The sequence below is a fragment of the Anser anser genome (assembly GCF_964211835.1).
Source record: "Anser anser genome assembly, chromosome: 5".
Taxonomy (NCBI): domain Eukaryota; kingdom Metazoa; phylum Chordata; class Aves; order Anseriformes; family Anatidae; genus Anser; species Anser anser.
This window is the reverse complement of record NC_139725.1, coordinates 61,029,772-61,055,305: the sequence shown is the minus strand read 5'-3', so window position 1 is coordinate 61,055,305 and position 25,534 is coordinate 61,029,772. Positions and strand designations below refer to the sequence as shown.

The 25,534-nt window shown below is 36.9% G+C and overlaps 1 protein-coding gene across 6 annotated transcripts in view; it reads right to left on the bottom strand.

The window, feature by feature from the left end:
* Window positions 1-10,172: 10,172 nt before the first annotated feature.
* LOC310900572 (protein SIX6OS1) overlaps window positions 10,173-25,534 on the bottom strand; it is a 38,320-nt gene continuing 22,958 nt past the window's right edge. For 5 of the 6 annotated variants that reach the window (XM_083838739.1, XM_083838736.1, XM_083838734.1 and 2 more), the window contains exons 6-18: window positions 24,959-25,146; window positions 24,478-24,520; window positions 23,949-24,069; window positions 23,278-23,372; window positions 18,833-18,972; window positions 18,282-18,361; window positions 17,045-17,130; window positions 16,881-16,945; window positions 15,700-15,770; window positions 14,481-14,638; window positions 13,823-13,958; window positions 12,354-12,411; window positions 10,174-11,222 (exon numbers count right to left, since the gene is read on the bottom strand). In XM_083838739.1, coding sequence (XP_083694865.1) covers window positions 11,020-11,222; window positions 12,354-12,411; window positions 13,823-13,958; window positions 14,481-14,638; window positions 15,700-15,770; window positions 16,881-16,945; window positions 17,045-17,130; window positions 18,282-18,361; window positions 18,833-18,972; window positions 23,278-23,372; window positions 23,949-24,069; window positions 24,478-24,520; window positions 24,959-25,146 — 1,444 coding nt within the window. In that variant the 3' untranslated portion in view covers window positions 10,174-11,019. Of the gene's footprint in view, window positions 11,223-12,353; window positions 12,412-13,822; window positions 13,959-14,480; window positions 14,639-15,699; window positions 15,771-16,880; window positions 16,946-17,044; window positions 17,131-18,281; window positions 18,362-18,832; window positions 18,973-23,277; window positions 23,373-23,948; window positions 24,070-24,477; window positions 24,521-24,958; window positions 25,147-25,534 lie in introns of all 6 variants that reach the window. The other variant, XM_083838735.1, reaches the window with a different exon arrangement.

Below are 25,534 nucleotides of genomic sequence, written 5' to 3'. Positions count from 1 at the left end.
AGATGCTTCATGCAGTGGTCAAGCCTGGCCGTGCAGCAGGGAATGCCAGGCCTGGCACTTGGCACAAAGAGGGGTTATGCAAGCAGAGGCACGCACAGGCTCAGGCATTTCGGTATCAGGACTTCCAAATTTCTTTGCTACTGTCTTTCTCAGCAATGGTCTTACTTTCCAAGCAACAGACTTGAGCATCTCCTCTGATCACTGCCATCTAAGCCAAGGTAGTTGGCCACTGAGGTACCAACAATAAGCTCCAAAAGCAGTAAGAAAGCCGAGGTCCCTGACCAGCAGCACTTGGCCATGTCCTCGCAGCACTGCCCAGCCTTCACTGGAGCCAGCGCACAGCAGGGAGGAGATGCTGATGAGGCAAACAAAGCATTCGGGTCAAAGAAAAGTGACTCAGCTGGAATAAACAGGACCCGGCTGGGCATCCAACCTGCTTTCCCACCAGTGTTCCTTCGTTGTGCTTTGTGATCCTTTTCTTTTCCTGATATCTTGCCTGTTGCTTACTTCTGTTTTCTTGCTTGGCTCCCCTGCCTCAGTCTCTGTTTAATGCCCACCCTTGCACTGTGTTTGCAAATACCTCTTCTCCTGCTCCGGATCTTGTGACACCTGCAGTAGCTAACATTCAGTTTGGCCAACTGATACTGCCAGCACCTCGAGAGCTCACCACCGGTGAGATGACGGGTGGCATAAATAAGTTCAGTGATTCACGCCCACTCCCCCAGCATTTATTTTCTCACACAGGGGATGGGAAGAATGAAGAAGTGGCCCAAAGCTGCCTGTCCGCGGGTCCACTCCACCTTCAGTCCCACTGTTGTTGGAGAAGAGGTGATGGCAGCATAAGAACCTGATTTTTTTCATGGTATACTGTGCACACGTGTGTCACTCTGGGCATAATGTAATACAAACAGAATTGGCAGGGATTAAGGTTTTGTTTCTGCTTCCACTAATAAACGCCAAAATCCCCACTGACTTTACTGAAACAAAATCAGGCCTTAAGTGACCCACCACTGACGTTTGTAAGGATCTACCCAAACACAGGATGCTTTGGGTATGATACACAGAGCCATATGGACGGCCTTCTTTTCGGCTCCCCCAACAGCTGCCAGAAGCTGTAATGCTGGCTCTAGTATGACAATAAAAATAACCCCAGCGGAGATGGCATTTACTATCTTACACATAGTCCTACACAATCCAGGGTTAGAAGGAATAAACGCATTGCGTCTGTGGCACTAATTGCCAGTCTTTGTTTTATACCAATGATTTTTCCATAATTTTTTTCTTCCGTGCTGTTTGCCTCTCTATGCCTCACCAGATTTGCTCTTTCATCATCTTTCTAGACTGACATACACTTGAAAGGACATCCAGCACTTTGAAAGCTGCTGTTCTTCAGGTTTTATAAATTTCTCCCAGCTTAAGTTCTTGATGACAACCCTGCTCAGAGCATGGCTTGTCAGTAACACTGATCTAGTGGAAACGGCCCAGTTTGAATTTGGTGAACGATGCCTTCCTGAGACATCCTAACAAAACATAGCCAAACAGAGGAATTGTATTATTTCCTACAACCACAATTTCCAAATGCCTAGTGTTTCTTTTAAGGCCTTTTTTCTCCCCCTACAAATTCTATGAAACAAGTAGAGGGGAAAAAATTATTATTTATAAAATATTTTTTAGCTGATATTTTCTTTTTTAATGAGTCCTCCAGGCTTGATGGAGCAGACTGACTGGTACCGACTGGTACAGAGTTAAGCAACCTTAACTCCCATTGGCTTCCAACTGGAAACCAAACGTGCCCAGCGCTTATGGGAAGCACCTGGGATTTTATGATCCAACCCACCATTGTCTTTTTGAACTGTGAAACATTTAAGGCTTGAACTCTCTCACTGTGCATAACAGAATGCAGCCGTAAACGAAGCTGTACCTTGTGGGCACTTCTGCAATATACGTGATAATTGCTACATATATCTCCTAGCTATACATCCAAAGTAATTCAGACCTGTGCTCGCTTTCACTGATGAAGGGAGAACAGGAAGGATTGCTCTTGAATCAATCTTTCAAGTCATAACAGCAGCGATGTGTTCCCAGCTAGGAATATTTACACAAGGTTTACCCAGTTCTCACATACAGCGAATAAGAAAGTCAGCCTAGCTTTTATTTAGGAGTAGATGGGTGCGTAAAACTAAGTTTTGGTCCAATATTATGCAGTTCCTGGAATCTCAACCATAACATCGAAATGATTTAGCAGTAATTATGTTTCCCTTTGCCAACACCAGTGGTGCTGCTCATACTTTATAACTCCACATACCTACATTGCGAATGCAGCATAATGCAGCTGTATGTCAATACTTAACCATCATTTAGTCATATGAGTGAAGAGTTAATTATATGACTTCAATTTTGAACTTCACCTTTCTTTTTTTTTAAATCATAGTACATATTTAAACTGTATACATATTACAACATTCAGTGAAAAAACTTCCTAATTATAAGGACTAATGGTTCAGCTAGGGAAACTTGAGGTAAATGTTACCTATGTATATCACTAGGTTGTAAAACTACAGAAGTGTTAGTCACTGCACTGTAATACATAACAAAACCAGGTAGAAGAAGTCCACATTGGTTCAAATAACAACACTGCTCTAACACCTCTTTCCACTTACAAATGTACAGATATATAAGTATTTCTGAAACACTACAAGTTTTCAAGAGACATGCTCAGCATAGTATTTTTCTCTTCCCTGCTCTGTTACTGCAGAAAACCTATCTTCTGAAGTTATTTTGCACATCTTACAAGAATCAAGAATTTTGCCAGATGTGAATGTACATACATGACAAACAATTCCATGGAATTAACATTATAAAAGCGGGGAGTACATTTGTAAAAGTACGTTTGCTGCTGCTAACTTCATTTAGTAATTTACAAAGAAAATAAATAAGCACTGACCATCAACTGTCAGCCTTGATATGATGATAATAGCAGATAACTTAACTATTTCTGAAGCTCTGGAAGAAATCACTAACCCAGCAGCACTCCCTTGTCAAAAACATCACCATAACTGACAATGTAAGCCACGAAAGACAGAAAACAGAAATTCGAATCATTATTTTACTTTATGCCAATACTTGCAAATGATGAAAGTGCTCTGCCCAGCCTTTGACAATCTACTTTATTCCAGCAGTGTCAGCTCAGATAAAGCTCAACAAAGGGAACTGAAATACATACTCTATCCACTGGAGCATCTTTCTTTTTTTTTTCTTTTTTCTTTTTTTTTTTATTTTCTGATGTAAAATGTTCTGTGTTGAAATACTGACACCACAATATGTGAGCTAGCTGCAATGAACATGCAAAGTGGAGTACGCTGCTGCCAGCCTTATGCTGCTACAAGTGTGTAATTTACATAGTAAAAAAGCCTTAAGCCTCCACCCTTTGCGTGTGCTTCATATCACAGAGCTGCCCAATGTAACACTGAAGGAACTTTGGCAGCACAAGAATTGTTTTAGATCATGCATGTCTTCCTCTTCCTCCCAAGCCAGCACAGGGACATCAGCAGAAGGTGTGTGTGGATCTCCCATACCCCAACAAACCCCACTTATTGTAAGGGCACAGGAATTGCAGAGAGCTTAGGGCACCCCACAGATGCTTTATGTACGAAGGTAGCTGATCTGTATCTTATCATTCTGAAGCAGTATTTCTGATTCCTCAGAAAAGAAATTTCATATGGTCACGGGTTGCTGGCACAAAAATCTCATGTCTAACATTAATATTTTCACGTCTTTCATGTGGATGCGTAGCCCTTGGGAATATTGACAGCCATAGAGATAATTGTTCTTTCCACACCTGTACATACTCCAGCAGTTCAGATAGAAGCAACAGACTCAGATCTGACCTAACATTCCTGCTTGTGATCCTCCTGTAGATTTGAGGGAATCTGCGACTATCCAATATCCCTTAACAATCCAAACCCAAACGCCGTTGCTCATTATGTTACTGGGGGCTGAGAGATACCCAGTGACTGGGGTAAGGGGCAGTTTCTTCAGCTAAGGCCAATCCACAGTTGTAGTGCAACACAAGACAGGGAATCCAAGTGTTCCACTGATAAACAGTGAACACTTGATAAACAAGAATATCTCAGGAATGTTTAAAAGAGCAGTCTGAACCTTTTATGTGTGTCTAATTATTGGCTTTTTTAATGATTCTCCAAAAAGTCACAAGAATTGGTAATTTAGATACAACTCTGTGGACAAGTGATAACACAAGATTCTTACCACACGTGGCACCAGGCACTCAGCAGACCCCAGTCACTATCACTCTGTATTTATTTGTACGTGGTGACGCTGGCGGACCCCCAAGCCCCACAAGGTAAAGCCACTTTCATAGCTCTCAGGTCCATGAAGTAAGGCTAAAGCAGGAAAACCTGCCCAACAGTTACTGCACTGTTTTTGCCATCAGAATGCTTCGCCTGCGCTAGAAAAAACAAATGTCTTTTTTTTTTGAAACCTGTTAAGAGCACAACCGAAGGTAAAGTGGAAGTTTACGTGAAGTAATGGCCTACTTCTCAGAACCAGCTTCTTTGAAGTGCTCTGGATGGATGGCCAACTTGGACTTAAAAGCACTTACATACAATCACAGAATCATATTTAGAATCATAGAATATCCCCAGTTGGAAGGGACCCATAAGGATCATCAAGTCCAACTCCACCTCTGAAGTTCAGTGTTGGTTTTCCACATACTGTGTGATTTACATCTTTTTTATCAGAACTCTACTGCTCTTTGGCCCCTGATGATGATTCACAAGATGGGAAAAAAAACAAAACAAAACAAAAACTAAGCTATGTTCTGCATCTGTCTTCTTCTAACAGAGCAACAGCAGTGACAAGCAATGGGGATTGCAAGGATAGGTGACCAGGGCCTTCGTTTAACATCTCACCTCGTAGATCTCATTAATAATAAGCTGGTATATTTTTTGTGAGCCTGTTCCAAATGTAAGGGAGAAAGAGGCAGTTACATATGGTAACTCCTTCAATATAAGTAGCAGTGAAACACAACTGGTCAAGCATTTGGGGAAAGATTCGCAAGGCAAAAATCACTTTAAAGTATGTATTTTATCAGGTGACATTTGTCAACCCACCCGGGATGATTTGAAGCTGTGGTGCATGCCAGCCATACTTGGGTAATGGCTAGAACGCTTTAAAGGCTTGGCATCTCCCTAAAATGTAATGGAAATATTGCTTACAAAGGATTTTGTAGCTAATTGTTAATAATCATTTTTAGTAACTTCTGATACCCATAGCTTCTGGACATAAGTCCTTTCCACCTGCGGTAGTGAACATCACTGATCTCAGTACCATATATTGTGTAGAAACCGTAAAACTAGCCAAAGATGAGCCTCAAGAAAAAGCACAAAACAGCAAGAGCCCACACTTAGCTGAAGGCAGTCCTGCTCCAGCAGAAGGGAGAAGAACTGCAAGCCCCAAACGGACTTTAAGTACAGTCAGCTACCAAACTTCCCACCAGTCATAGCAGCTGGTTCGCTACTAGACAGAACTTTTATTTACTTAACCCTGCACTTCTTTCCCTGATTTTCCCCAACCAAAATCTCAAAGTGCTATGGAATAAAGTGTGCGGTGAAATAATACTGTGACTGCTTTTTGGATTATGGTATGATATGGAAAAATACATTTATGCTATTAGAACACTTGACAATATTTCCCCTAAGAAATCATAACAATGTATTTGCCTTTTGAATATGTTTAAACATCCTCTTAACATTTAAATGTCCACCTTTTGGTATTTAACATTCTTTTGGCAGCATCTGTTGATTTGAATGAAACCAAATACAGATTACTTATTCTTGTGGAATAGAAATGATTATTGAAAAGAAGAAAATCTGGGACATGGAAAGGTGATGGGAAAAATTTACCTTTTCAAAGGTAACGTGTTGCAAGTGCTAAAAAGAGCATCATCTTCACATCAAATCAAGCAAGGTACAGGATTCAAGAAACAACGTGCCAAGAGGCAATTTCTCAGCAAGATGTTAGCATCAGAACAAAAGCGATGTGTCTGGAAGCAGAACTGCTGAGCTGCAAACAACCTGGGTGTGAGTCAGAGAACATTAGGACAGTGCCTGTCCACCAGGAATACAGACTTGATTGCATGTGACTTGTGTCAACTCTGGAGACATCAAGAGCAGAACATAAAAGCAAGGCAACAGATACATTTCTAAATGAGCCATTCAGCCTCTAAGGCAATGAATCTGGCAACAACTCAAGTTCCAAGAGAAATCATCAGCATTCCAGGTTTGTGTTCCACGGTTATAGCCTTCATTCTTTTTTTTTTTTTTTCTTATTTTTCGTTTTCTTTTTTCAAGAAAAAGGTCACTAAATCATCCTGTTTTAAATCATTAAAAGACACAATCATCTCCTTTTAGACTAGCCCATAACTTTGAAACCAGAATCCAATTGCCTGTTCAGGCTCATTAGTGTCTTTGGATCTTAATGACCCACTCAGTTGCAGTAAATGAAAAACTAATCCTTGTTTTATGCCATTGGCCGAAAAGGATTAGCCAACTCTTGCTACTCATGCAATCAGCCTTGCACCAGGGAGATTACTACCATCTAATACTGTAAGTCTACACATTCCAATCTGTTACAATAAGTAGCACTTAAAGCTTATTTCCTTGAAATGCTTAAGCGTATTAATGCTATAGTATAAGACTGTTTTCTTATGATGCAGTGATTCTTCTACCACTGTCCCAACAGTTTGCATTTAAATATATATATATATATGCAGCGATGCCTCTTGACTTCCAACATTGTCTTAATTATGTTCATAGTCTGGAAATGAAAATTGAAATATTTTTTTTTTCTTTATTTTGCCCAAAAGTGGCAGGCAAGCATGTGGTATTTTTGACACCCTACAGTAAGTCTTAACAGGTAGCTAAACAGAGCTACTAGTTATATTTAATGTTCTCTACTCGATACCATGGGTTGTAAAACAGTTTTGTACCACTTGTATCACTGCAATTTTTACAGCTCATTATTCTGGTTGCTCTTGTATTACTTATAAAATAAGTGGATATTTGTATGAGATGAGTCTACAGTGTGATACTATATAAATTTTTTTTCTCAAAGTATTCACACAATGGTATTGTTGAAAATTTAGAATTGTAAAGAACCCATTTCATCACTATTACATGCCTCGTTCATACTTGAATATTGAACAATTTTTCTGATACAAAATGAAGGAACCGTTGTGTTTTTATCACCTTAAGAAGTATATATAATAGAATAGCCCTAGAGAGTGCTCTGCTGTGCATGTATGTTTTATATCGATAGACTGAGAACGAAGTTACAGAAAAGGAATAAATTTGACAATTTGTTGGGAAACCCGATTTTTGAGTGGAAACAGGTCAACAAATGTGCAATTTTCTATCAAAGATGCTGTGTGAAGCCGTAAATCAGCATTACATGAAAATAAATACTATATCCCAAAACAGCTGGAAGTCATTCCAGGTAGCCTTTACCTCCTAGTTTCTAAATTAATTTTAGCATGAAAATTGTCCAGCTGTTGCGTATTTGTTAGCTAAATATGCTCTCCAGATTATAAGCATGTTTTACATTTGGGCATCAGTAAAATGAACAGTACAATAGTAGATGGGCCTCTGGTCAGAGTGTTACAGAAATATCACCTTACAAACTATAATGAATATTTTTTGCTGAAAGACCACTACGCACGACAAAGGAAATGTGGACAAATGTTCTTTGTGTTAATTCCCATCAGAAAACTGATATCTCAATATAGGTATTATTTCTCTGGGAGAAAGAAAAATTAGGCATGACTGTCCTCCTCCCAGCAGCAGGGGGTAAGAGCATAATTTTTTTTCTTCAGTGTTTAAAAATTGTACTCAACAAATTCAAAAATAGATTTATTCAAATGTTATAATATTTCCTACAGTTATGTATTTAACTAGAACTGATCTATAGTCTTCTCTAATGCCGGGTGATACACTAGCTGTTACGAGGACTTTTCAAGTGAAACAGTTTTCTGTGCAAATTGTAATTAAAAACTTAGATGGAGTGGTAAAGATATCAGGCCCTAAATAAACATTTACCTTCCGATTATAATACACATACAAGATTCAAAGCCAACCCCTTGCTCTGTTTATTTAAAAGAGTGGGTTGGTTTTTGTTTGTTTGTTTTTACTATTATTACCTTAGGGCTCAGTTACAAACCTGAACTCTGTTTTACTAGGTACAGTACAAGGGCAGAACAACAAGGCAACCCCCACCTCCAAGGGTTCACAGTACCAGCAGAACCATATTCCCACTTCGGAGACAGCTGCACAGCTTTTAAGAGATTACAGCTCCCCAGCTGCCATAGCTGGCGTGCTGCTGGAGGCTACTGGTCTTCAGCTAAGCTGCAGTCACCTGTCCCTCATCCACGAGAGTCCAGAGTCAGCTAAGTTAGCTTTCCACACTTCCAGCAGTAACACAAGTTAAACCTCCTGACTCTGCTTTGAGGAGTGAGGAACAACCACACCGTTTTTTAACTTTATCTGCACCACGGGGCCAGTAATGGCAAATAACAAGTGGCAATAAACAAAAAAGCACTTTGTTCTCAACCAACCCCTGCTACGTTGACAAGATGATCTACACTTTTAGAGCAGAGATGGGTGTAGTCAGGTGTTCACGTAAAGGACAGTAAGAACAAAATCTTTCAGTGTGACAAGTGTTAATTTCAGCAGTCCAGCAACATGACTGCTATTGACTTTATAGGCATAATAACAAGGGATCATTTCTAGGCAGAAATTGACAGTTTCACTTACAATGAAAAATCCCAGTGCATGTTTAAAAGTAGTTCATGGTTGTAAATCTCTGAAAAGTATTCCAAATACTGTGTGGTTGCCTCTTATGAAGTAGCTATATTTTTTATTTATTGTTTTTAACAAGCCTATCCGATTTCTGTAAGTAATCATCCAGCAAGATCTAGAACTGTGGTTTCTCCCACTTCAGCCAGCAGCCTTGCAGTATACTACCGCAGTATAACAAACATCTGAGACGTGGATGACAGAATTCATCAGATGACAGGAAAACAAGGTTCAGTTATGGAATAACTGAGCCAATAAAATTGCACTTTTGGGCTTACTAAATGATCTCCGAATATTATCTGCCAGTAGCGTACCTTAACACACTACATCAAATAACACAGACAGGATCTCAAATTTGCCTTTAGACAATTAGGTATGCAGTAAATTAGAAAAAAATGTTTTAATTAGATTAGCATGGAAGCCCACATAAAGTCCACCAAATCCAAATGTGTCTTACTTCTTATTAGGTCGATCTCTGCAGCACTTAAGCTTCCTGAATCCATCTCCACTCTGCTTAAAAAATACCCAACTTCCACCAGCGTTTAGGCACAGGTACTGAAGGAGAAGCTGGGCTGCGTGAAAATGGTCCTAAGGCATTTAGGGGTTTAGCAGGGAAGAAGTAGTGGCATAGATTACAGCTCTTGGTCATTTTACATGGGCAGATAGTGATAGGACGAGGGAGAATGGTTTTAAACTAAAAGAGGAGCTGTTTAGATTAGATTTTAGGAGAAAGTTCTTTACCCAGAGGGTGGTGAGACACTGGAACAGGTTGCCCAGAGAAGCTGTGGATGCCCCATCCCTGGAGGTATTCAAGGCCAGGCTGGATGGGGCTTTGAGCAACCTGGTCTGGTGGGTGGCATCCCAAGTGGGGTGGAACTAGATGGTCTTTGAGATCCCTTCCAACCCAGGGCATTCTATGATTCAGGGCTTTGTGGGTCAGCAGAGGGAAGGGAAACTCTACTCCCCTTTGGACTTTGAAGACCTTTGATTGGTGGACTCTGCAGACTATAATGGTAAGATGTTTTTTGTCAGCCTGTTTCACTCAGTCTATGTGCCCTCCTAACTAGCTTGTGCACTTGCAATGTCTTCTGTGAAGTTCACTGAACAATGTCGTCTTCCTTTTATTTCCTCTGCTTCCGTTTTAGCATCGTGCTTGCCTGCTGTTACACAGAGTATTTACTTCAAAGTAAATTACCAAGAAACAGATTTTCCTTATAAATTCATGAGGAGTTTCAAAAACTAGTAATAGGTGTTTCACATGTAACAGGAAAAAAAAAAATCAAAAGTGACCTAGTATTTCCTTCAAAGGCCATAAATGTGAAACTGATGCTTTTGGAGAGGACAGTTCTGAGGCATTCACAGTGCACAGTGGTGTGGGGGCTCTGAACAGTCAGCGCTCCTTGCTGAGTTACTATGGTATCATCTTCACAACCAGCCAGTCCAGAAAAAAAGTCATTTGTGGAGAACTGGTGGATACGCTTGTATTGACCACTGTTAGACTCTGAAAACTGACTTTGTATCATTTTTTTTTGGAAAACCTCTACATAAAGTGGAAGGATCTTAATTTGCTTTCAGTGTTTCAAGTTAGAAAGACAGAAGTTTAAATGTCAAGTATTATTACAATATTATTTCACTTCAGATATTAAGAGATTTCTACAAAACCTTACACGAAATTAACAAAAACGTTTATTTCAAAAATTTTATAACAGATAACCAACTTAAGAACACTGTAACTCAAATTCAGCTTTGTCTGGTACAATAAAGTTACTTTTACTAACACTTTCTTCCATTTCGTATCAGAGACTGGAAGTACTCATCTAGAAGTACTCTTTAGATGCTCTCTCACAGATATTGAATTAACTCAACATGCTATTTTAAAATAGTATTTCTGCTGTTTGTAAGTGCCAATTTAGGGAAAGCGTATCATAACATTTTATGAAAACAACATATTTAGAAAATAAATAAGAAAAATGAATGCTGCATCTCAAAGCATGTGCTTGCTGGATATACACATGCTCTTGCAGCAATTGCAATAATGTATTCGTACATGAAATGAAAGGAGAAGATGAAATGCTTTGTACTTTAACTTGAGAAACTGAAAACATTTGTCAAGGCTAAGTAGGAAAAGAATTTAAAAGGAAGGCAAAGGTATTCAAAAGAATGTAGATGGCTTTGTATTTTGTAAGGAAGAATGAAAACCTTTCACAGAAGGAGACTGTGATGATCTCTGATCCTGTCCAAATGCAAATGGAAAACTAAAGTCATCTTTTCCATCTCCAAATGCATGAGAAGTCGATTCCGAGGGGAAGGGAAAGGCAAATGCATCCTCACTTTCTGATTTCCCAAATAAGCTTCCTATATAGAATGAATATTATATTATTAGATTGTCTTACTGAAAGAATACTGCATTCAGCATAATATGCTTCCTTTAATAATATTTTACTCCCAATGCCCACTGCATATCAGCCTACAGTTGTGTGTTTATTTCTGCAATAGACATGGTAAAGGAGGGCATTATCAGAAATTATGTAGAATGAAGTACTTGAATGATTTAGGACAACAAAACACTTTTTTATTATATACTGGGTGAAATATTTTGAATACTAAGCAACAGAGTCTTTGTAAACTGACACATTTTTGTGGATTCTTTCTCCTCTGAAAAACCACTGAAATATTTGGAGAAACAACGCTATAGACAGGAACCCCCCCAAGTTTTACATTCAGTAACACAAAATTCATACCCTTTTCTCTGCAATACATATGTATGCATACAAACTTTTGTTCATCCACTTCAAAAAAGTAGCTTTGCACCTGCAGGACCTCTAAAAAGAGTAGATTACAGTTCCCTTCAGAAAAATGCTTGATCAAAAGTGAATTTTGATCCTACTGTTATCATTGAAAAATTTTCCTTTCTCCTCAGTAAAGCCAGGATTTCACACAGAATGTACAAATGTGTGTGGCTCACTTAGTATGGGTAGAAGATATGGTTTATGAAGTCTCATTCTCCTCTCTCACTTGTGCTGTTTTTACATTGTGTATCTCCAATGATTTAAAGTGATGGTCAAGGTTTCTTTTATCAAATGAAAACTTTGTTTTCGTTACAGATGAGGAGGGAAAAAACAACAGATGTATTTTTCTAACACTGAGCTAGTAGCCTTAAGTTAAAAAAGTGGTATTTACCAAATACCGTAACTTTTTACATTTAAAGAACAGAGCTCCTTTCAGGAATGAAAAGGCTTACAAAACTTCGACACTTAAATTTTTCTTTCCCCTTGCAGGTCCTTTCAGAGTTTGCTTCAAGCGCACCTAATACAATCCCTATTTGTATTTCTTCTTTCTCACGTTTCTTTTTTCCATGAAATTTCACACATTTGAGGTCCATAAGACAAATATGCAGAGAAAGATTTAAGCTAGTCAAAAAACAAACACAACAAACCACTAAACCACAATATCACAAATCAAAAACATAAGTACTTTCAGACTTACCAAAATCTTTCTGTGGGGACATGGGATTCAAGTGTCCCACAGGATAATTATCATCTGTCTGAAACAAAGCAGACATTTTATTTAACAAATTAAAAAGACAGAATGTAAGTTTTAATGCTGATACGTAATAAGTGAGACAGACATATTCATAGAATCATAGCATGGCTTGGGTTGGAAGAGACCGTAAAGATATTTAGTTACAACCCCCCTGCCATGGGCAGGGATGCCACCCACTAGATCAGGTTGCCCACCAGTGAATATCAGCATTTGAATTTAAATTTATATATCAGTCCCTGAGTTTGCAAGGTAAATTCTTTGATACATTTCATGCTTTCCTTACTTGAGGTATATATGAAGAATCCTTAGGCAAGATTAAGTCCAGATACTTAAGTCCATATTAAGATCTTCAAAATTCCCATATAACTTGTTAACTGTGAAGAGTGAAATGACTGCTAGAGGCTGGTAAATTCCTATGCTGTCACAATATAACATGGGTTCTGACAATATTAGGTGACTTACCTACTCACTTACCTCACCTCACCTAGACCTACCTCATTCCCAAACAGTTCACAAACTATCCACCAGTCTATTTTCTCCTACACAGAGCTGATGATAGGAGATATCACCAACAGGTATTTTGAGAAATACAGAATAAATAGTTATTTTCCCTCTTTCTTCCTTTAGATTTCACCTAGTAACCAGAAGATGGAGCACACCCGCTGAAATATGAGATACCTGGGTTCAAGTCCCTTATTTGTATAATGGGGTTTGGATCTGCATTACCAGTGAGTGGTATCTAACCACTGTGTTACGCACTGACACACATCTATCCTGAATATCCAGTTGACTATCTATTAGCCCAGAGAGAATAAAAATTACTCTGGAGCACTGCAGTTAGGCAATCTGCAAAGGATAAGGAGCACTAGCTGGATTCCAGTCCCTGTTCCAATTAGTTGGCTATCTCCTCCATTTAAATATAGATGCTGAAATATATTTGCTTTTCAGTACTCCTAATAAATAAACCTTTCTTCCTTTCCTAAGTGTTTTGCATTTTGTGAAAGCTGGAGGATGAAAAAAAAAAAAAAAACCATTTAAGTGCCCAATTCCCCACTACAGCGAGACAAAACCATGTAGGATTGGCATGTGAGTTGTGAATTCTGCCAGGGTACCTAAAATTTTGCATTGCAATGCTAAGCCAGTAACCTTTTTGTGAATCTAGTCACTTGTGCACCTGCACAATATCCAATCTTGCCCATATGGGTAAGATCCAATCCTTGATCAGAAGTCATCACAGGAGAATCAGCAGAATCTTGTAAAATTAAGCATGCTAATAAAAAAAATGCTAAAAAAATGACTAGTGAAGAAGTCCTCATTCACAGTCAATACTGTTGGTTTTTTTTTGTTGTTTGTTTGTTTTTTAGCATCATTTCCTTTGTGGAAATTTAATATTCTCATGTACTCATTTTTACCTCATCAGATGAATTTTCTGCCCCAAACACAGAAGAATCAAACAAATTAAAGCCAGGTGACTTCTGGGAGAAGTTCATGAGAGAAAAGAAAGCCGGAGATTTTGATGTTCCTTCTTCACAACCTAAGTTGTGAATGCTGTAAAGACAGAAAGGAAGAACCTACATTAATAGTTTTAAGAAGTAGCACAGATGGCTTTTTTGTTGCTGTCGTTCTATTTGTCCTTATTATGTTCTGTGACTTTCCCAAATTTCTGTAGCTTCCATTAGTAACTACTTCTTGCAACACAGAATGGGTAATACAGCCCCTCAAATCAGACTGAAGTATTCCTACTAATTTTACTCGTGTTTCAAAAAAATGCTAAAGATAGAAATCGGTTAACAAATATTACTGCAGGAAAAGAAAACAATTTTAGCAAATGAGCTACAAAGAACCTACCTCACATATTTGTAAGCAAAGTCCCCCCTGTCTTGAAAAAGCTACATTTCAAGTAGAATTGATACTGTAAGAACAAAATCTAACTCAGAAAAAAAACAGTATTTTCAGAGGAGCTTTCTATGGAAGTCTTTCTATAGTATCTTTCAAAAAATAGCAGAAATATACAATAAACATCATTACAAATTTTCTTATGAAATCTAAATATAAAAGCTGAAATCATACAAGTCAAATGGAGGTGTTTTAGAGAACTGGGTTTTCTTCCCCTTTGCGTCAGGTGTTCCAACAAACTCAGGTGTTTCAGGTGTTCTTAGAAAATGTTCTGCACTTTCTTCTGCTGTGTCTGGATTGTTTTCATTTGACTTAAAATAGGTATGTATGTTCTATTAAAAAGAAACATATAACAACGTTTATGGCATATGTAATTTCCCCAAATATTTTTTTAAACATAGTCATTGTATGCTTTAGGTTAGTTAGATTTTTTATTTTCATAAAAAATAAAGGGAATTCAATAAATTCTCACTGTTACATATTCTCCACAGTTACAACTGCAACCTTAATTTAACTAATTTAAAATGGGCTACTTCTGATTGCAATTATGTATGAAAATTTTCATTCCAAAAATTAAGAAACTTGTAAGCTGACTGAAAATACTGATTCGTAATAAAAGAACTCTCTCTTTCTAAAGTATCTCTTAGCTAATGCTTTAAGTCACATTGGAATCCTCGTGATATTCTAGTGAAATAAAGGAACATCAACCATCAGAATATATTTCATCTGACTGAGATATTTCCTCTTTCTCAGAAAATGTTAACAGAGTATATACACTTGAATTCTGTAGAACAATTTCCACCAGGCTCAATATTGTTTTAAAGATATTTTTTCTCCACCAGCTGACAGCAGCCATGAACCTGTAACCAACTAGAAGAAGATGAATATCTCAAACTTGATCTCAGTATCACCTTCACATGCAAGCTGTACAAACAACTGGCTTGAATATTACGGCATGGGGAGCTTAAACTCCCATTCAAGTACAGATTGTAGAAGTAGTGCAAATGGAGCCTTTCAGATTCTGTAGCCAGCACAGAGCCTATTTTCTATAGTTTTGTGGAAGAAGTGAGTTTCCCATGCATCTTAGCTCACACAGATGAAAGTTATATGGACCAGTTCTATCTAAAAAATGATGTGCATATGGGCCTAGATGGCCCATAGTCAAGGTAGCATAAAAACCCACAGAACGCTGACAAGGCCAAAAGCAGTGATCGTTGTATTAGTAATCAGAAGACACAGATTGGCTTCTCACCTCTTGGGTGCCTTACAGTGAGTCACTTTGCCAATTCCTGAGAAATCTAATTACCTCTTACCAACCGATTCAAATACTTCAGAATAGTTTGACTACAGTAAATAAAATAACTATTTGTGACATAAGAAATGCTTTCGTTACTTGAGGTGTATACGAAGAATCCTTAGGCTCATCTTCTGCTTCTTTACCATCACATTTGGCCTCTTGGTCTTCTATATAAAGAATACAGTACGGCTTGTATTATAACAACATTTTAAATGGATAAGTAAAAGTTATGTTGTGGGAAAGAATCCTTGAAAAAGATTTACTAACTTGGCATTGCTATTGACAAGGAAGTGTTCCGACCGTAGTCTTCATAATAACCCACTTTGTGGCCATTTCCATAACAGTTACCTCTCATTCTGCCACTTACTCAGTAGCATTAAAGCAATGCTAAAGCTTCTTCATATTGTTTGGTGTGTTCTTCAGATATAGCTATTGCTCCCTGAGAGTGCTATTTTTGTCTAATCCAGCTGTTGCAGACTGAGAGTGCCAATATCAGTCAATAGAAACCATGTGGAAACAACATAAAAAGCACATCCATATGAGACTGATGGAACATATCTTCAAGACCTGTGCAAAATCTAGGGTAGAAAACGAGAAGAATGCTACCCAACTTTCTGCTCGAAGCTTTAGACGATGCAACATTTCACACACTGTAGGCTAAGATCCTGTGTTTCGGAACATATAATTAGGATCCTATTTATAAAAAATTAGACTATAATTTTTGAAATGCATCTAAATTGACAGTGTAATTAGGAAAAAACAAACAAACAAACAAACAAACATTTAACCTACAGCTCAGTGCCCTGGGATTTCAAAACTGTAGGCGCGTCTGCAGCTACTCTGTTTTGTTTCTGAAAGTGTTTTGTGCATATTACTTAATTTTCATTTTTTTAAATCTTAATCTGACGCTTCAAGTTTCCTGAATTCCTTAGTTTGCATTTTATCATGCCTTTTGGGTAGATTTTCACACAGGTTTCCAAACTGAAACTAACAGCGTAGATTTACAAGAGATGCTGGGAGGTGCCCTTCATTAGCAGTGGTTAATGCAGAATGCATACCACATTACTGCACAGTTCAGTCTCCATTTAGATTAGGACTCAGCCTGTCTGCTGTATTCACAATTTTAAACTATATAATCAAGGCATAAAAGGAAAACAAACAGTGGTCCAATTCATACCAGAGTGAAATTTTGGGTCCTAGAATTTTTCCTTTCATCATTTTGTGGTCCAGTTTATAGTAACAGCACACCTGATCAAAAAATGTCTATGGTACTTTACCTATTACTGTATTTTCACTCTCGAACTGTTGATTAGTAGTCACCTGCTTTGGAGGAACTAGCTGTCTAAAAGACAAAAAAATACACTGTTGTTTGTTTCAATGTGGATTATTTCTATAAGCTTTAATCTCAAGAATGAAAGCTACTTCATTAGAGAAAAGTTACCTGAATTGCATTTGGTTTTGCAAGCTTGCTATTGATGGAACTTGGGCAATTTGTAGATTATTAGTCCGCGCAGTGTCCGTAGCCATCTAAAACATAGCAAAAAATTCAACTGAGGCAACACAAATTTGTCGCTTCAACAACATAATTCTGATTTCTCCTTAGACTGTGTAAATCCATTCTGTTAATCTTTCCTAAACAATTATGCAACATATACACTTTCTTGCCTGTCTGTTTTACCTAGAGATTAACATTTTTCTTCTTACAGCAAGATACCCAAAAGCACTTCCTTCCATTTTTTCTTATGTAGTTGCATGCACAGTACTGATAACTAGAGGTGAGTAATTAACTTCTCAGTCATAATAATTTACAAACTTTATCCAGGTTCTCTATTACTGCAGCCAGTTTGCTCCTGCTTAACAAGACAGCAAGGGCTGAAGCCAGGCCTGTCCCCCCCTCGTAAGGTCAAAGTGGGCACACATAAGTGAGTGTCTGCTATATGAACGGAATAACTGCAAGTAACATGAAAACACTCCCACCTCACAGAATTTCATCAGATCAGAAGCTCTGTCTCTAACATGCAACATGTATTTGTGCCTTAAGGGCAGAATAGCACTAGGAATCTATGCCTCAGCATCGGATAACACATTAGCTCACAGCAAGTTGCTAGTTCTGGTTTGTTTTTAATTTGCAAAATGCTATCAAATTGAATTCAGCTTGGGGTGAGGGACAAAAGGGCTGGGTATGCAGGATCTGTCTGCCACTCACCTCCTGTAGTTTACCACACTCCTTTTCTGAAGCATAAAAACCTCCCTTCCTTCAATCTTTTTATTTTCCCTCAGACTCCATCTTCTTCTTCTTGTTGCCATCAACCTTTCTTAAAATTCCCTTAACCTTGACTTACTGCTTCCCACTATTCTCTAAATGCAATTCTAGGTTCCAGATTCCCATCCTCATTTTTGGATTACCCTAGCAACAACCCTTCCATCATCCTCATCCTGTTCAACTCACTAAGCCTGTCTCAAATCAGAACTGCCTGAAGTTTCTTTTGGTCTTGTTTCACTCAGTCTAGCCCTTGCCCTTCATGCTGTCTTGTATCATCTTATGAAAGTCCTCCCTCCTTAGCTTAAGTTTTATGTACAATATTATAGCACTGGATATATTTGAAGTATTTTCAATTTAAACAACCAGATGAAACATTATATAATCTCATGTTTTTACCAGTGGGAGAACTGCATACCCGTGATGGATTTTCTGCATGGCTGGAGGAGCTGCTAGTAGCAACTGAATGTTCCATACGTTTCTCTTTTTCTTCTCTCCCTATATTAACAAAACTTACTTAATGCTGTTAATAGGAGTAAGTATCCAAAGCACTGCATTGTTAAAGTGCACTTGTCAACAAAGCTTAGAAATTTTCCTGTTAATGAAGAGCTAAAACAAAGATATCAGAAAACATGAAAGTATCAGGCAAATTACAGTAAATAGTATTTACAGGTTGTTGGTTTTATTTATTTTTTTTTTTACAAACACTGCTAAACACATTCTTCATTTTTTTTTCTAGCACTACATATTAGATATACCTACCATGTCACTTTACCCATTGCACAGATGAGAGAAGAATCGGAAGGTTTTCAGAACACAAAGACAGGTATGTACTCAATTTGCATTGAAAGCTTGGCTTCAACTATCACAGTAAAAACAGTTGAGTACATTTCTTCCCATGGTTTTCATTTATTTACACAAAAAAAAACCAAAATCTTCACAAAAAAGATCATTAGAAACACACTGCACCTTTGTCTGTTCGCTTCATAGAGAATCTAATAGTCTGTACAGACTGGACTGATTTCCGAGGAATGCACGGAAGATGTAATGGTTTATACAGTTGATGTTTCTCATTTAACAAAGAAGGATGCTCACTCTCTTCAAATATCCTAAAAAAATTAAGGCAACGATTGGAAAAGAAAGGAAATCATAAAATACAACTGCTTTAAATAAGTGGAGTTTTCAAAGGAGATGCATGGTTCCAGGGAGGTTCTACCTCTTACAGCTCCAGCAATCAGTAAGATTTAATTTTTCCTTAAAGAATACCAGACAGAGAGTGCCACTGAAAGCAAAAGCATGAAATAGCAATAAGTTGATCATAAGAACATTGCTGACTTGAATTTTGTCAGTATCAAAGAAAAGTATTAATAGTTTTGGTTTTACACTTTTGTAAAAGCACTTTAATCATTACTGTAGCTCTGCAATCACACTTTCATATTTAAAAACACTTTTTCACTCCTTGAGGTTGTCCAAAATACTTATACTGTAGGCAGACATAAGACAAAACAAACGGCAGCAAGCGTTTTCACTTGTAGGGTAATTATCTGTGTAAGGTAAATAGCCTTTTACAGAATAGAAAGACAAAAGTTAGCAGAACAATGCAGGATAAAGTGCCTATTTGGCACAGGAACATTTACCATTTTTATTTTAATAATGAGTTTTATTTTATTTTCTCTTTGGCATTCCTGCTTGGCGCCTCTGGGGTTCTAGCTGCAACATCTGTTTTTTGGCTGACTAAGCAAAACTACTCAGAATAACTGAAGATTCAAGCCAGTCTTCCTGGTTTTCTTGAAATTTTTCATAAATGAAAATAAGATAAAAAATATGATGAACTTTATAAGGTAGCATGGAGTAAAGTTAGCAATACTGCTGGTTAAAACATAACAACCTAGAAGCATTGGTTATCAGACCTAACAACACATTAAACTCAGGTGCATGCTCAGCTGTGATCACATAAAATCAGGAATGCACCTCAGTCAAATAACAATGATGAAAAAGAACAATCTTCATCTATAAAGTTACCTAAACACTTAAGTGTTGAGCTGCACAAAGACCTAACAAGCTATAGAAACCATGTACCACCCAATATATCAAAGAAACAAGAAATAATTTTAAAATATCTATTTATTTTATTTACACCAATTATAGATGTTACTTGTCTCAAGAATGAGCGCTACAGGAAGCAAGATGTTTATGTGACCAAATATCTTTAAGATCGGATGTGGAAATCTTTAAACCAAGGAGTGATAAAACTAGAGCTAAGCAGAGAACCCTGGCTAAAACTGCTTCACTTCGTTCAGTGTGGCTCATTTGGCCACTTTATCACAATCATCATTCAAAAATGAATCGAACAAGGCTGCTGATGATGGTTATGATTTAGATTACCATTAACCTTTTTTTTTTTTTTTACACAAGTTAGGATGCCAATTGTGTTTTTACAAGTTCCTGGAATCAGTTTCTGTGTGTTTTTGTAAAACCTAGCAGACAACCCTCCATATTTCTAGAAAATGGCCATACATTAAATAAAGCTTTCTTTTACAATATATATCTATTCAGAAGAATGTATTGATGGTAGAGTTGCAAACAGGACTCGGAAGCTCTTAAGACATATATTTTTACTAACAAAAAATTCCAAAAGAGTCTGCAGTTAAACTTTATAAATATAGAGTACACCTGCCTCCTTTCTTCCCCAAAAACTGTTGAAAGGAAAAAAACACAAGCATCTTCTTTGACATAATTATTAATTACTGAAGAAAAAAAAATCTGAAGATTAAAGCTCAAAATAGTCTGAATTGCAGTAAGATCATTTGTCTTCTTTCTCTATTTCATTATTAGTAAACATCTGAGTAGATAAAAATCTTCATCTTGATTCACTTTGCAAAATAGGTAACATTTTTACTAAAGTGCAAAAAAGAAAGATATCCTTAAGTCAAATTAAAATCCCATTTCTTCAGCAGTAGTTTCTTCTCTGTAGTATAATGAAGACCAAAGACTAGTATGACTTTACCTTCACTGTAGGATTTAAGTGCATCTGATTATACATACAAAAAATCATACTGACTACTGTGGTATTTACGAGGACTCTCTACTGAAGCCAAGTTCAGAATTCTAATCAGGAGCATGTAAGCAAGTCCTTTTGGAAGTCAGACTTTTAATAACTAGCTGTCATAATACCTAGTAACTAGCTATGAGGTTGTGGTCAGTATGGGGTTGACTCTTCATACATGTTTACACCTGTTAACAGCTTGTATGAGAAGAGGAATCTACTTTTTGCAGTCAGCCTAATCAATGACTAGCTGGCCAGCAATGTTCTAGACCTTTAAATGAAAAGTTACCACTACCATCCTCCTGTCCAAAGAATATACAAACCAGCACCTATTAGTTAACTTCCAAGTTTGTTTCTTGTCTTGTAGTCGTCTAAAGTATTTCATGGGTATTAATTTTTACATTGTTCTGCTCAGAGCTTTCATTGCTCTATTTACTTCTGTCCCTTGATGCTGCTGGTTTCTCTCCACACTGTTATGTCAGTTCGTGGAGATTCAAAACTCTTTTTCTGTCCTTCTTTTGTAGCAGAAGATGAAGATACCTCCTGCTTCTTCACAAAGCTCTCTTCGCCTAGGAGCCACAGTGTAGTGACTGCAGAACAGCTCACAATAGACTCCTGCCTTTAGTACCCATATTCTGCTGTTACATTTTTGTACGTTGTCTTGAGTCTGCAAAGGTTTTAATTCATATGACTCATTATCTTAGCACATTTTCTGTTTGATTTCTTTTTACAGTGATTATATATATACATGCAGATTAATAAAAAAACTATTTTTAATATCGGTGGTTACTTCTATGCTTCTGTGTTCGTCTTAACATTGGTTAATTCTATGCTTCCTTTTTCTTTTAATATACTAATGCCAAATAGGGATATTTTAAAACATTTTTTACAGTTTTCCACAACCCTTTATGCTGTGGATATCTTTGACAAGAATAAGCTTTAAAAAACAAAAACATTAATTAGTAATCAGGTTGTGGTCTGATACTATATGCTATATCTCACATACATGGAGGTTAAAGAGAAATGCGAGTTGGTATAGTGTAAAATGTTTACAGAAACTTATAATCATGACATAAACCATGGAATTATTTCTTCGGTAAGAGCACCAAAAAGATACACTTGTATGCAACCAAGACAAAACTTCTGGTGGAAGTAAAAGCACCTGAAAGATCCATGACAGAGATAAACGTACAACTGCAAGGTCTAGCAATGCACCCTATGAATTCCGTTCCATTAAGTGTTTGATTGAATACTTCTTACGTCTCCATGCCCAGAATATAAATCTCCTTCTCCTGCCATTTCGTTTCTGCATACTGAACATACTTGGGTTCCTTTGAAAATTCCAAGGGAGTGTTTCCAATCTTTTTCACCTAGTCTAACAACAAGTGGATTTCTTGCTTCCCTGTGTTTCTAAGACCTTGCCACTTATAAAAAGCTTAGAAGGCAGAACAGGAATAAGGCTTTAAACCATAAAAAAATCATTCATTTGAATAATTCAGGGATATAAAAGGAGATATTAAAAACCTAAAATGTCCCTAGGAAAGGAGCTTAGAGAGATAACATGGCACATTTCTGTACATATGGTCCACTAAATTCCAATTCAAAACTCTGAAAAACTTCTTTTTCAAGAAGACCATGATGTAAAATCACTTGGAAGACTTTTGGACGTATTTTAAGTTTAAAACGGCTTTTGATCTAACAGAATCAGTTTTAAGGGTGACTTTTTAATACTTACAAGAACTCCAGATGAGTGCAAGATGGTCCTGACGGTGATTTCAGTCCTTGTAGTTGAGCTCAAATTAAAGTGAGTCCAAGTTGTAAATGATAACTGACTGATTTACTAAACCATTAATCCTGTCTATGAAACTTTCACTCATGCTTGTTTTTAAGAACCAAATTAAGAGTTAAATTTCTTCCAAATTAAGAGTTAAATTTCTTAAGTAATCCAGAGCTGAAGACAAATGACATTTGTAACCATGACTCTTTCTCACCAATTATGTGTTTAGTAGAGTTAATGCATTTTATTTCTGACTGCGTTCACTGTAAATGTATTCAAAACCTTTAAAACTATCCACACAGATGTATCACCAGTAGCTGTGAGGAGCAAAGCCTTATACAAAATACTTTTGAATAGTATGTTTCCAGATGCATCTACTTTCGAAGAACCAAAATTAGCCACCACCTCTAGCCACTAAACCTCAAGTAACAGGAAACTTTTAAAATTACATAATTCAACCACATGACCAGGACTGGAGAACCTTGCCAACCATTATATAGCAACAGTTTGAGTTTTGTTGCAGTCTGTGTATAAATGCTGAGATAGTACTCTGAATGAAAGCAAGGGAAAATAAATAATTTTTAAACACACCTTTCCTTAAAATCCTTCGGCTTCTCTAGACTTTTCAGATTTTTTCCTTCAACCATTTCTGAATCATTTTGATCTTCTGTAGTCTCTTCAAATCTCTTAAAAGATAAAGAACAGAGAAACATAAAAATTTGAAAATAATAAAAAAAAAAAATATGTGCTGCAAATGGTTTCTAAACTTGATGAATCAGTGCCATTAAAAGTTTTCTTGTAGCCAGATAAGAAGGAAAGAAAAGGAATTGATGCAATTCTTACTGTAAAGCATATTTAGTTAAATACATTCATATTAACAAAATCTTCTTAAACATAGTAGGACCTGTGAAGGCAGTATACTCAAGCCCTGGGGCTCCCAAAGGAATAGTCCTGCTATATTTTGTTGAGTATGCTCTGGCACTGTTGAGCTAACATGAAAGTCATCCAAACACAGGGCCTTGAGAGAATTATAGCGTAAACCGAGGTCAACAGAAAGTAAGCTTTAAGAGCCTTTATATTCATGGACACTTCTTCTCCAAGAAAACATACATGATGCTATAGAAAAATAATTGCCAATTCTGATATCATCCTGTTGGTCCATGTGCTTGAAAATGTACTTTTTTTATGTTTCAGCAAATGACAGTATAAACACCTACATATATAAAGTATACTTATATAAAAGAAAATTAAAATGCAGTTACCTTTTTAAAATAATTAATTTTCATTTCTAATTCCTCTGCTTCTCTTTCTAGTTCAATTGATTCTTGCGTAGCAACTTCAGCAAGCTTTAACATTTCCTGTGTTTTTTGCCTCAAAGAAGCACTTTCATGTTAAGGGACAAACATGGCAACATTATTTTTTTCAAGCAGTGAACACTAACAGATCCCTCACAGTTCTATGCCATAATTGCAAATTACAGAGCTACAAAAAGCTCTTGACAAATCTACATTTTATAGACAAGTCTCGAAATCTAACTTCAATTAGTCTTCTCCACCTTAATGAAGCTTGTCGACTGATATGTCATTAAACGAAATTTTACTTTCTTCCCTCAAAAAACTGCCATAAAATTTAACTGAATAATATTATTTGACCTTCAATTTTCTCATGGGGAAATGCCTACTAGTGCCACTCTAAGCATAAATAAATTATACTTTTTTAATAAAAACATGTGAAAGGTGAATAGAAACTTTCCTCCCCATAAACTGTATAAACACTATGCATCAAGGATACATATGCAAAGCCCAGTCATTAAGGGATTTAAAAGGAGCAGGTTCTGCAGAAACAAAATTTTGTTTCAAATCATTAACAAGTCTAATATTTACAAATACAAGATGAATTAACGGTTCAGGAACACTTATCATTGCTTAGTGTACATAGCAGAAATAGCAGTAGTACTGAAGGTAATGCCATTTAAAACAGAACATGTATGAAAAATAAATTTACATTTTTGAGAGTCTAGTTCTAAAGTAATTTTGGGATGTTTTTACCCCAGGAAGCCCAACGGCAAATCAGCATGTGTATTTTGAATTCTTGTTCCAAATCTCAATTTGCTACAAATTTTTTTCCTTAAAAATGGTGTAACAAAAAGAAGAATTTTTAATCCTTTTAAGAGAAATTGTGATGAATCAGTTAGTGGATTTCTGTACAGCATTTCTAATGTGCAGTACACTAGCAACAGTCTGTACAGTTTAAGCATTGATAATAATAGTACCCAGAATGTCCGAGCAAGCGTCTTCTTTCAACTTATATTGTTCAGACTGCTTCAGAATTCTGTTTTGGATTTCTTCAATCTCTTTCTTTTTTTTGTAACACTCCTGTGCAAGAGCAGTTTCTGCATACTTTTCATGGTGTTGCTTCAAAATCTCTTTATACTGGATTATGTAATCTTGATACATTTTCCTATAAAAATAAATCACAATTTTTTCCACTTATTAAGCTATTGTTTATCAGGAAAAAATGACTAGTTTATGGAATCAGCTCAATTAGACTTGCTGTTGTTCTGCAAAAAGTAGTATTACTTTTAGCATATCACTATTTGACTCTAATTTTTCTCTTCCAGCTATTTTCAAGGAAGCATTCTTTGTTACTGTACATAACAGAGAATACATCCATGATATAACAAACAGTCATTATTCTGACAGGAATGTAGACCATACCATGTTCAAAGGTAGCTCCGCAGATGACAAATGTTTCTTCCTTCTGTAATTATCATGAAAATCACAGCAAGCCAAATTCTCTGCTTGTGTTCACTGGCACAACACCACTGTTTTCAGTGGAGCTGTATCAA